The 12,971-nt window shown below is 46.7% G+C and overlaps 1 protein-coding gene across 2 annotated transcripts in view; it reads left to right on the top strand.

Moving 5' to 3' along the window:
- The window catches only part of Wwox (WW domain-containing oxidoreductase), a 31,691-nt gene extending 23,644 nt beyond the window's left edge, over positions 1 to 8,047 (top strand). For both annotated transcript variants that reach the window (XM_050186800.2, XM_055075752.2), the window contains exon 3: positions 5,563 to 8,047. In XM_050186800.2, the coding sequence (XP_050042757.1) occupies positions 5,563 to 6,138 (576 nt within the window). In that variant the 3' untranslated portion in view covers positions 6,139 to 8,047. The remainder of the gene's footprint in view (positions 1 to 5,562) is intronic.
- Positions 8,048 to 12,971: the final 4,924 nt, after the last annotated feature.

Genomic DNA, 12,971 nt, shown 5'->3' with positions numbered 1-12,971 from the left:
GAAAGCAGAGGTAAACGGTTAAACGAGTCAACCTAATCAGAAGCCGGATGGAGGAAGGTGGCAGGGAGAACTGGCACCCCGCCATTATAATTTTCTCGGAACAGCTGCGCCATCCCCCATTCTGTTTTCTTTTTCATGCAACCCACCTATAACAGTCATCGGTTATAACAATGGAATGTTTGTGGCACTTTAATATTGTTATAAGTGGATTTGACTGTACTATGGAACCTGTTCTGGCCTATCAGTGCTCATAGTTACTGCAGGTGCTGTATTTCTATGTGTATAAGTGGCTTGCATTTACTTACTCAAGCTCTTATACACATTGTTTATTCTGTAACTTAACGTTGCAGCTAAATTGTAAAGTGGTTGTACAGTTGATTCCCATTAATTCTACCTTGATTCATTCAACTTTTCTCCTTTGGAAGGGAAACTAGTTTAGTTCAAACTCGAAAGCATGGCTCTTGGGTTGATTCTACAGCAACCAGAGCCCCCCCCCCCCCCCCCCCCTCTTATGGCACAGTGATTACCAGAAGCTCCAAAACACAAGAAATTCAGCACACGGTGCTTCCTTATGTGTAAAGCTGTTTTGTTTAAATTAATTTTTCTCTTTTACTGGTCAACACTCCTACCACCCGTCTATCCATTTGTCCCCACTTGTTTTATGTCGTCTCACACTGAAACAGGTTTTAGACGTGTCGGCTCTCTCTGCCTCATGCTTGCCGAGTCACACTTCAAGAGCAAGCAACAAAAATGTGTTACAGACTACTTCAAGCAGTAAAATATATGTGATGAATTCATTCATTTTGTTTCTATTTGTTAATTCAAAATTTTGGATAAATAAACCAAATCTTGCTGTCCTGCAAGGGTCAAATTAACAGAGGTCAACTGTACAGACATGCACACACATGCAGAACAAATAATACAATTTTGAAGCATCGCTCATGCAGAGACAGGTTGGGCCACGCAGTTGAATCTGCTGTAATGGCCCCCATTTCGTGTGCATGCTTCTTGTGCACACAAAAGTCCTCTTTGTAAGCAGCCCTTTATTGCTAATGTATCAAAAACATAGTTGCGTTTGTCTGGCCGAGTATGACAGGCATTGCATGCATTGCATTGCACCTCATCAGTTGTGTTTGCTATAGAGTTATACCTCATTGTTGTGAAGTCGCATTTGACATGAAAATACCTTTGTTGTAAGCACATATTTGTTACAGCCCAGGCTTGGCAAGACAGGAAGGAGGGCGAAATTGAAGACTCGTCATGGCAACACCACTTTGAAGTTTTTGTGCTAGCTCCCCATGACATCATGAACATTATTATTTATTTATTTATTTATTTATTATACAATACTGCAGGCGTTGACGTGGCCCAAGCAGGTGGGGCATACAAATAATAATAAAGCACAATAACATTAGCAGGCGTAAATTAACATTGCACAGAATACCAACCCAGTCCGTCAGCTGCGATAACGTTGACAGCATATGCTTGGGTCTATATGTAGTACGTTATTTACCAATGAGCTGGGACTTTTATTCTAAAGAAACCAAGGGCTTGGCCTAGCTAGTCTGAAGAACTGTTCTGCACAAGAGTGATCAAAATAGATAGGAATACTTTGTAACTTATCATTTTACAAATTACATGAGGCACATGGGAAGCTTCACGCTACATTTCGTCCACTAGTGGTCAATCTTTTACCGGCAAATAAATGAATACGGAGTCTTGAAAATATGCCGAATGCATCTATTCTTATTGAACTTCACCTTTTAAGTGCCCGTTCAAAAATGTTTCTTGCCAGCAAATTCATATGAAGCAAATCGAAGTCACTTAAAAAGTGTTGTACTCTAGTGTCTATAGAAAGAGGACATGCATGACGAGCCTACCAGTATCTGGTGCCATTGCTATAAGTGTTGTCCTCCAGTAAAGGGCGCAACACAAATATGTCTTTTCAGCTTCTTTTTATTTTTATGAACTATTCACACATCATGTCTATGTTTCTGGTTGCTCATACAAGGAAAGACTGGCCCTTTATTCGTGCATTCTTCCATTTCATTGAAAAGGTCTGACAAACATTGCGTGTTCGGAGAGAAAATGAGCAGCCATGTGCGCATTTGTGCAAGGCTTGTGCATAGATCGGCTGAAGGTCGTATAGACTGTGGAGTGTGAATTCGGTTGGTAAACCTACGTTTTGATTCATGCATGACAAGCAGTGCATCTGTTGTGTCCTCCCTGTTCGTCCCTGTCTTTTCATATGCTTTTACCTGTCACAATGCTGTGGCAGCAAGGCCAAATGCCAGCCCTTGTCAATACCGCCAAAGTCAAAGAGATTTTTCTCACTGCACGCATTTGCAGACTGAAAATTGTGCACTACAGATCAAAGAAAGCTACATGCATTATAATTTTATTAGGCATATCATGCTTTTATGCCACGAAATATAAAATATTGATTATGTAGGAGGCATTCCAGATGCGCCGCTAGTGCTTCTGATGGCCAAGACACACTGCATTGCATACTGGAAGCACAAAGGTGTACAAGTAATACATTATGTGACGTAACCTTGTGCACACAAATACAGTTGTAATTTAGTAAGTTGACTTCCATTAATTTGACCCTGACAGGAGTGACAAGGTTGATCGAAATATCTGGCTGGTCGAGTTAAACGAGAGGCAGAAAGAATGTCAGCACGCCGCCGATTCATTTGATATTATTTGCTCGATTCTAACACACCCCCAAATCAAATGTGCACTCACTTTCTATGTGTCGAAAGTAGGAAGCAAACATTGCAGGGAGACATTAAGGCTCCTCTAAAAAGTAGAAATCGAACACTGAGAAGATATTTTAGCAGGAAATACAGGCAAGGGTCTAATGTGTGTCACACAGAGCGGCCGGTGTCCTACAGTCAGCTTCGCCGCAATACAGTGGTGTTATGCTGCCAAGCATGCATGTGCGGTACTGGGCCTACCATAAAATTCCGAGCAACCCCCACCCCCCATGGTGAAAGATAATCCAAGGAAGTTTGTGAGGAAGGGAGGTGAGGCTTGCGCGGTCATGGATTGAAATTCAAGGGCTATCAGCGATCCGGCGGCCAGTGAGCTAGGCTTATACTGTCTCCCATGGAGTGATCACAGGCTTGCCTGGATTGCGTGTTTGCTTCTGTCGGCGTCGATAAAATCAAATGTATTGCAGTTTAAGTGCAACATAACTGTGCATACGTTGGGCGGACCAATATAGACGCTGTATCATGAGCAGGATGTGGTCGTGTCATGAGCACCACTGGTCTCCGATATGACGGCCCAACAAGCTAACCCTGCCGGCTCCTAGCCATCTGGAGTTGCCGATGAAGCCTACACAGTGAACGTGACCTTGCAGAAACACGTCTACACAGCTTGCATAATCGTGCTTATATTGGCATCTTTTGTTTAAAAAAGGGAGATCTAGGCAAACACATTTGTTTTCACTTTATTTGTGACATCATTCTGAGCGTCTATGCAGGGACGCCAGTTCTGGGTGGAGCTACATGCCACTTGCTCATTCGTACCATTTGTCCCTGTACCATTGTACCATTTGTACCAATGCCTGTACGTTCGCGGCAAAAGTGCGCTCCTTCGATTCATGCCACTGCCACAGTGGCCGTGGTGGTGCTGCAGTCAGTATTGCTATGTCTTCCCTTGGCTCTCCAGCTCTTTCCCCCCCATATCTGTGCATGAGCACATGTGATTGTCGTCTTCTCGGTTTGACGTTGCGCGCATGTGATTTTCGAGTCTTTTTCTTTTTTGGTGAATGATTGCTCGTTAGCATGTAGGCTTGAGTTCCATGCCCTGTTCCAGTTAAGTGGATCCTTGGGTAAAGAAAGCGATGCAAACGCACTGCTTTGCCCCTCACTGCACACCCGGTTACATACCGTCAAGGAAGACGGGAAGCTTGTCACTTTGTTTTCTGTGCCAAAGGACCCTGAATGTTTTGAAACTTGGCGGCAGGCTGTCTTCCGGGCCGAGAGATCCCTCAACGAGAAATCAGCCGTCTGTGAGATTCACTTTCACAAACAATACATTGTGTGGCACTTCACGCGCATGGTCAACGGCGAAACAGTCAAGATTCCCCGTAATAAACCCGTGCTCACAAGTGATGCAGTGCCCACAGTTTACCCAAATGCTTCATCATACCTCTCCAAGAAGTGCGATGGAGCTCCAAGAAAGCTGCCCTCACCTCTGCTGTTGACAGGGGAGGACTTTTGTATCTGTCAGATCAGCTGAATGCACTGGTGAGATCACTGGAAAACACTTTCACCGACTGCTTTAGTGAGAAGCAAGTAAGAAGCGACAGCATTACGGATCTGTATCTTTTCTCCAGCTTACCAAACTGAACCTTGTTGGCTGCCCTGAACACCAAACAGCACTTACGAATAGAATCATAAAGTTCTATGTGCTCACAAGGCTCCATTTCTATGTCAAATCTCAGAACGCAAAACGGGACGAGACGCGGGAACGAATGAAAATGCTAAAACTGCGCCGAGTGCTCTGAATTGTGCCTTGAAAACTTTGCTACAAAGCTTTTTTTTTATCATTGACTATTAGTTTCAGTTACATGCAATTTCTCGGTGATATCTGTTGAGAAGTCCTCTTTCCTGAATACAATGTGCAGTAAATGTTGTTTTGGCAACCTGGATTTGGTTGCTGAGGTTTGTGACTGTTTCTGTTGTGCTCCTTCATTAGTTGGAGGTGGCCGTTGTGAGCTTGGACATTGTATGAGAATTGCGAGTTTCCCTCCTGTCGAGTGTGGTGTGATAATCAATCACTCTCAAGAGCTGAAACTGCATGTAGAACTTTATTTACTTAAAACCTTTAGGTCCTGACTTGTGCTTTTAACTTACCAGCTTGTGGTGAAGAGCACTGACATGTTTAAATGCTGTCTCAGCATTGACTGTCACATTTCTGACAGTGTTATCATAGGTAAGTGACCCACAAGCCTGAACACTGTCATCATCACTGATGAAATCCTGAAAATCAACAGGAATAGTGCCGTTTGCTGTATTTCTCATGTTTTCTAGGTTTTAGTAGCTGCTCTGCTTAGGGGGTAATGGTTGAGGTCAGTGGGGGTCGAATTAACCGAAGCACATGCTTTTGCATTTGAACTAAAATAGTCTTCCTTCTGTAGCAATGTATTTTTTCTTGCTGGGATTTATCAGTATACTTGAATTGAGCAAGAACTCGAACTTATTGAGGTAAGATTAATGGGAGTCGACTGTAGTTAGTAGTCCATAACTCTCCAATTTTTAGCACAGAAAAGGACAGATAACAGAATGCAAAAGGACAAGCGCAAGCACTAAATTCCAACTAATATTTAATGCCAGATAATTACAATTTGTTCACACAGTGCTTATACACACAGTAAACTTAGTGCTTGTGGCTGTCATCTTGCATTGTGTCTTTCCTATTCTGGACTAAAAATGTAAGTCATTAATGTAATCTTGAGTGTATCCCAACCAGTGATTTTAAATGGATGTTTACTTGTGAATTACTGCATTGCCTTGAAATTTGTCTTTGCATGTGGCTTGACAACTCCAGGTGAATCATCTGGGCCACTTCTACTTGACAATGTTGCTGGAACCACTCTTAGTTGCTTCTGTGCCTGCACGTGTTGTTGTGCTGTCGTCCGAGAGCCACCGCTTCAGCTTCCTCTCGGCTGCCAACTTGTCCGAAGACCGCCTGTCAAATCCAACGGGCCGGGGCTTCTATTCCATGTTGGTCTACAATGACACCAAGCTGTGCAACATGCTGTTTGCGGCTGAACTCGACCGACGGTGGGGTTCACGAGGCGTGCGTGCCTATGCCGTGCATCCAGGAAACATGATGTTCACTGGCCTCCCACGCGAGAGTTGGTTGTATTGGACTCTCTTCTTGCTCGCGCGGCCATTCACCAAGTCTATGGCACAAGGTGCTGCGACAACTGTGCTTTGTGCCACGGCACCAGAGCTGGCCGATGCAGGAGGCGCTTACTTCAACAACTGCTGCCAGTGCAGGCCTTCAGCTGCAGCCGAGGATGAAGTGCTAGCCGGGCTCCTCTGGAAGACAAGCCAAGCTATGATCAGCCGAGCACTGCTGCAGGTTGGCGGTGGAAATGCTGAACGTTGTTTGACATGAGAAGAACAGGCTGGGGGGCTAGTTGAGGCTGCATAACTTGCGGTACTATAGCACAGCAAGGTCCGCAGTGCGACGGAGGAGACAAGTTGTGCCTTCGTCTCCTCTGCCGTCTTGCGTGCCCTGTTGCACTGTACCTCAAGTTGAGTGACGTGGTTTCACGAAAAAGAATTTTATTTGGTAAAACTTTCAACACTTTTGCAGCAGCTGGCTAAGCTACAAAATATATTTTGAAGAAAACAAAGAAAAAGAAGCGTCACAAGGACACTAAGCCAAGAACAGACAGGTGCTCTCTCAACTGAACAACATTCATTTTGATGTAAACACTGCTGTTTTTAAGGGAATCACCCAAAACACAATACAGTAGTATACATGGCACTTGCCGACATCTAAAACTGGCATCAGCATAATGAGCAGCACTCATAATCAAACCCGACTACACTGAAATCAAATCTCTCGTTGTTAACATGTTAGCAGCACAGAAATGCATTGGCAGCACCAGGCCCCGCTTGTGTTCTCTCAAGGTGCAGGCATGGCTGAATGTAGAAGAAAGCCGATGGTGCCGTCGTGTCCCCACTTCCTTGCATCTCGTGGTGGGCAGAGACCACCAACTGGCAGTGCAGGCATAACAGCTCCCGGGCCTAAAGACAGCTCAGGAACATGTGCTCACCTTGCAACTCAGTTCTTGTTATGTCGTCCGCTTTGTTACCAATGTGGAAAAAACAAAACAAATTTGGCACCTTTAATCTACCATTCCTGATATCTTTTCAGACCACTCATTATGCTCTTTAGGCACGTGAAAGTATCAATATTGTTCTTTGTCTCTTGAAAAAAAGATAATTATATTTAATCTTACATAAAGCAAACAGATTATCCATGCCCCAAACAGGTTACATAGCCTGAAAATCTACCTGCACATTGTGCAGCATGCATATATAAGCCAGGCTTTTCTGATTACGAAGTTATCATGCATTGTTTTGGGCTGGCTGACAGAAATATAAATGATGCACTTCAAATGCACCATGCAGACAGGTGTTAGTGCGATCAACAGCCTTAGTTGAAAAGTAAATGAAATTCTTGAATGTAGAGCATGTTAAAAAAAAAATATGAATGCACACGTGTTGATGAGGCAAGCGAGCTGTGTAATTTAAATGTGCATCTCCACTTAAAGCGAAGCGTTCCTTGTGAACAGTGCCAGACTTTTCGGACCATGGCTGCTGCAGCTATCATACCGAACATATTGTGGATATATGGGACATATCCCAATAAATTCTGTGTATAGACTATGCTGAATTTTTAAAAATGCCTTGTGGCAGATAGCATAATTCCAGTCAGTAAGCTGGATTACTCAGGGGCGGACGTTACTTGCGTGAGAAATTGAAATGCATAATTGACGAATTATCACAAATTCACTAATTATAAGGTTCTAACTAACTACTTCGCGGCACATATTGCAATTCATGAATTGCACCCAGTGAGTTCAGAAGAGGTATTCACTTGGAACAAATTTTCAGGATGATGCCAGTTTCGAGATATTAATTCCCAAACTGTGCGACGAAATGCATGGGCATTCGAGTTACTTTTGTGCTTAAAAAAACAGTGGTTTAAAAACAGTGGTTAAAAGACCAGTGGTTAATAAAACAGTGGTTTGAAAAATAAGTGAAACTATAGTGTATTTCTACTTAAAGCTTCACGGCGCATAACTTGAAACTTGTGCAATCCTTAAAATTCGTTCTAGGTGGACATGCCTTGCAAACTCACCAGCTACAATTCGTAAATTGCAATGTGTGCCCTGAAGTAATTCATAGGTGCAGTGGCGCCGCTGCATCCAGGAAGCTCTGAAGCCAATACGGTCCTGATGAAGGAAGTCCCACTTCCAAAACCGTTGACAAATAAAATCTAACTATCTGGCCATGTCGCATTGTGCCTTCATTTCAAGTACAGGTAACGAACACTGCAAGTAAAAGAAGGGGAAGAAAAGGGCAAGCAAAAGGATAGAACATTTAATACTTGCAAGTTTGATTATGTATTTCCAAGGAATGCTAAATTCATAGCCATACATACACTAGTTGGACTCTTGAATGAGTATCTGGAAGATTTTCCATACAATGTGTCATGGATGCCTCACAAAAAGATGAGAAATCAGCAATAGGGATTTGCTCTGAAACACTATCATGGAGCTTTGCTATCTGTCTTCCCGATTCCACTCCAATTTATGCGGCAACATGCTTGGCCGTATACAAAATTAAGAAAAATGGGTTATGCATAACATTGCTTGCAGACTGCCTGTCAGTTTTTATGTTGCTAGAAAGCACGAATGATTCACTATTGCCCTGATCACTACACTTTCTTATTTCACATCATGTTAAAGAAATCCGGTTTTTGTGGATACTTGGACATTGTGGACCAGCTTTTAATGAGATGGCAGACTGCTTGGCAAAGGCAGCGCTTCGTGGGCCACTAGGTTTCTTTATACCTAGCCTTACTGTGCTATCGGTAACAAGATGTTGAAGGCGACAGCAAGTCCTAGGTAGAAAAAATGAGCCCCTCCTTGCTGCACCGGATAACAAACATTTAGTGTTCCGTTCCCCCTGGAATGTCCGGTCTTGTCCGTCTTGGCAGTGCGAAGTTTCCATTACTCCATTATGATCTCGAATACCCCAACTAAATCTGTACATGAGTAGGTGTCGGTTTGCACCACCAAACCTTTTTGCATCATGTGAGGTTAAAGAATCATTGGACCATTTCATCTTATTTTGCCGAAAATATCATTCTGAAAGAAAGACTTACTTAGAACAGCCCCTATTGCATATGGGCCTTCCTCTCTCAGTGATTAACATTTTTTCTTTTGGGGCAAGTACCTTTGGCCAAGCCTGAAAGGAAGTGTGTGAGACAGTACATGAGGATGTCATTGCGACTGGGAGACACTCATGTTAAGCACATTTTCCTCATTATTAACACTGAATCACACGGTTTTCTTAATATAGCATCTTCGTTATAAATGACACAACCACTATTCAAGAAACGGAAACAGAAAATTTGCATTTGCTAATTAATAAGTACAGATAGTACAGATCAGTAATTTAACAAGAAGCTAGAACTTCATGTTGTGTTTCCACTGAGTACCATGGCCAATCCACCCACTCGTGGGTACATGGCAAAATTTGAAGGAAGAAGCAGTAGTGGGTCAGGGGAACAGTTGGTTTTTGGAACAGCTGAGATTTGGGTGCGTCGTGTGCTGCTTGGAGCCCGTTCAATGTGCTGGACTCGCGTTACATTTTGGTGGGAGCGTTCATGTTAACCCACAGCAAGATGTCCCCCTGTAGGATGCCCTCGCTCGCATCGGTGCCTCAGTTACCGCAATTATGGTGTGGCTAGAAGCAATTACCGCAATTACACAATGGTAGCTAGAAGGGGGTACCCCTTCTAGCCACCCTAACTATACCGCAATTATGTGCATGCTTAACAATAGGTTTGGCACAAATCCATGCGCGTGGTCTAAAAAAGCAGCATATACCGCAATCTATGTCGGCACTAGTGTTGCCAGGTCGGACAAGGCGGCATAGCCCAAAGCTAGAGAAACTAGTCCAAATGTAGCCAAGCACAAAAAACAGCAAAACAAATTTGTAGCCAGATAGAGCCATTTTTATTTTCAGTTTTATCTGTAATACATTTTCACATTCGACTACGGTAATCTCTTTGGAAACCCGTCGTAAAAAAATGGCCGTGACGGTCGGCCCGTGACATCAACAACAGCTACGTGATGCTTGCACATAGAACACTTTTGTTGGCCCCGGAAACTCAATTTCCAGCGAATCGTTGCTGAAGGAAAACCTATCGAAATGTATCTCGAATGTAAGCACGAACAGAAATCTTGGAGGACGCCTAAAGGGACGGATAACTGGCCAGAATGTGTTGTGAAATGAAGTGATCATGATTTATAGTGATAGAACCAGGCACGTTGTTCGCGATTGAAGTAGGGATTATAATTTTAAATTGGCAAAGTGACGAGGCCTGGTAATGAAATCTTGGTGCTTCGGATGTAGTCTATGAGATTACTGGAATTGGATTGGAAAAACTTTAATAGAAGTCCTGCAGGACGCACGTCAGCGCGCAGTGGGCGTCTCCCACGCAGGGACCGACAGGGAGTACCTGGCGGCCGCTGCGCGAGCCTGCTGGACGGCCCATTGCTGATCTTCTAGGAGCGGACTTCGTATCGTCCTCTCCCACTTGTCGGAGGTAGAGTCGGGCGGAGCGTTTCTGCACTCCCAGAGCACGTGTGCGAGTGTCGCCGTGACCCCGCACGAGGGGCACGCATTGTCTGGGTAGACGTCCGGGTAGATGATGTGTAAGGTGGCGGGGTTCGGATAGGTATCTGTCTGTAATAAGCGTAGCGTAAGCGCCTGTGGCCTGTTTAGTTTGGGGTGCGGGGGCGGAAAGAGACGTCGTCCCAAGTAAAAGTGTTTGGTTATTTCATTGTAGGTTACTGGGGCGTCCCTGTTCGCCTCCAACTCATCGAGACGTGGTTGCCCGGGGGTGACGGCGCGGTCGGTAAGCGCGCGCGCAGCGTCGTGGGCTGTCTCGTTGAGGTTGGGCGGGGCGCCCGGGATCCGACCCAGGTGGGCGGGAAACCAGACGACGGTGTGGTGTTTGAGGGTGCTTGGATCAGCGCCGCGGAGAATGCGTAACGCCTTGACGGAGACGACTCCTCTCTCGAACGCTTTGATGGCCGGTCTCGAGTCGCTGAATATTGTTGTTCGCTTATCGTCGAGCATTGCCAGGGCTATGGCCACTTGCTCCGCCACCTCGGGATCACGTGTGCGTACCGTTGCGGCGTTTAAAGTCCGTTGCGAGGACGAGACGGCTACCGCGGCGTAGGCTCGGTTGCACCGGTAGGCGGCGGCGTCCACGAAAGCGACGTCGTCGGCTTTCTCGTTTATTCGTTTGAGGAACGCGGTGGCCCGGGCTAGGCGCCTGCCTCGATTGTGTTCCGGATGGACGTTTCGCGGAATGGGTGCGATTGTGATCAGGTCGCGGAGCTCGCGGGGAACCGGCGTAAGCTCCGGGGGATCCTGGGTGTTCGGTGGAAAGTACCCCAGTTCGCGCAAGATGTGACGGCCAGTCTTCGTCATCGTCAGACGTATCATCTGCGCTCTCTCTTGAGCCTCAGCGATCTCTTCGAGGGTATTGTGCACACCGAGCTCGAGGAGTCGAAACGTCGGCGTCGTGATCGGGAGCCCAAGGGCCCGCTTCACTGCCTTTCGTATGAGTACATTGAGCTTGTCACGCTCCGATTGTTTCCACTTATGCATTGCTGCGACGTAGGTGAAGTGGCATAGGACGAACGCGTGTACGAGACGCAGCAGATTGTCTTCTTTGAGGCCGTGGTGACGGTTGGCCACCCTGCGTACAAGTCGTATTGCGTTGTCCGTCTTTGTCGTCAGCTTGTGGACCGTTTGGATGTTTGATCCGCCCGCCTCGATAATCATTCCCAGTACTCGGATGGAATCGACCCTGGGGATTGGGCGACCGTCTCTGGTGCGGATAGTGATGTTGCGCTCGGTCGGTGGTTTCCATCCCTTAGGCCTTTTGCCTTGTCGTTTTGGGCTGTACAACAACAGCTCCGATTTGGCGGAGGAGCACTTGAGGCCCGTGTGGTCGAGGTAGGATTCGGCAGTTTCGATTGCCTCCTGCAGAGCGGATTCGATGAAGCCGTCCGACCCCGCGGAGCACCAGATGGTGATATCGTCCGCGTATACCGTATGGTTGAGGCCTTGTATCTTCGACAGGCGTTCGGAGAGCCCAATCATCACCAGGTTGAACAGCGTCGGCGAAAGGACGGAGCCCTGGGGGGTGCCACGCTGTCCGAGCTCGACTTCTTCCGACGTGAGGTCTCCGGCACGGAGCACGGCCTTGCGACGGGTTAGGAAGGAGCGGACGAACTCGTAGAACCGGCGCCCGAGCCCTAAGATCGTGATCGCCTTTAGTATTGCCGAGTGCTGGATGTTATCGAAAGCCTTCTCCAGGTCAAGTCCGAGTATGGCGCGGGTGCCCCAAGTAGCCCCGGCGTCTATGATCTGGTGTTTCAGGAGAAGCATCGTATCCTGAGTAGAGAGCCCGGGTCGGAAGCCGATCATGTGGTGTGTGTAACAGTCCTGGTCTTCGAGATACCGGCCGACTCTGTTGAGTACGACATGCTCGGCCACCTTACCCACGCACGACGTGAGCGAGATGGGGCGAAGGTTATCGAGGCCAGGCGCCTTGCCCGGTTTCGGAATGAGGATCGTCTGGGCGAGTTTCCAGGCATCAGGTAACTCGCCCCGCCTCCACACCTCATTGATGGCGCCCGTGAGGTACACGACCGAGGGCTCGTCTAAGTTCCGCAGGAGCTTGTTGGTTATGCCATCGGGGCCCGGGGCGGAACGGCCGTTTAGTTCGTGGAGAGCCCGGCGTATCTCTTCGATGGAAAATTCGGCGTCTAGGAGGCTGTTGTCAGTACCTGTGTAATCAGGATGTAGGGTCGGCGGGCCTGTGGGTATCGGCAGGTACTTATGCACAAGCGTCTTGACGATGTCATCCGGCGAAGCGGTGCCTTTGGCCTGGTGAAGGACTTTGGTGAGCGAGTGGCGCTGGTTCGTGCGGGTGTTGGTGTCGTCGAGCAGGTGTTTTAGGAGGTTCCACGTCTTCCCGTTGCGGACCTGTCCGTCGACGGAGTTACACACCTCGTCCCATTGCTGTTTGGATAGGGTGCTGCAATGTTCAATTATGGTCTGGTTCAGTTCTGCAATGCGTTTGCGGAGCTTGCGGTTGAGACGCTGGCTCTTCCATCGTGTCAG

The sequence above is a fragment of the Dermacentor andersoni genome, chromosome 2 (genome assembly GCF_023375885.2).
Source record: "Dermacentor andersoni chromosome 2, qqDerAnde1_hic_scaffold, whole genome shotgun sequence".
NCBI classification, from domain to species: domain Eukaryota; kingdom Metazoa; phylum Arthropoda; class Arachnida; order Ixodida; family Ixodidae; genus Dermacentor; species Dermacentor andersoni.
This window is presented reverse-complemented; position numbering and strand designations above follow the sequence as displayed.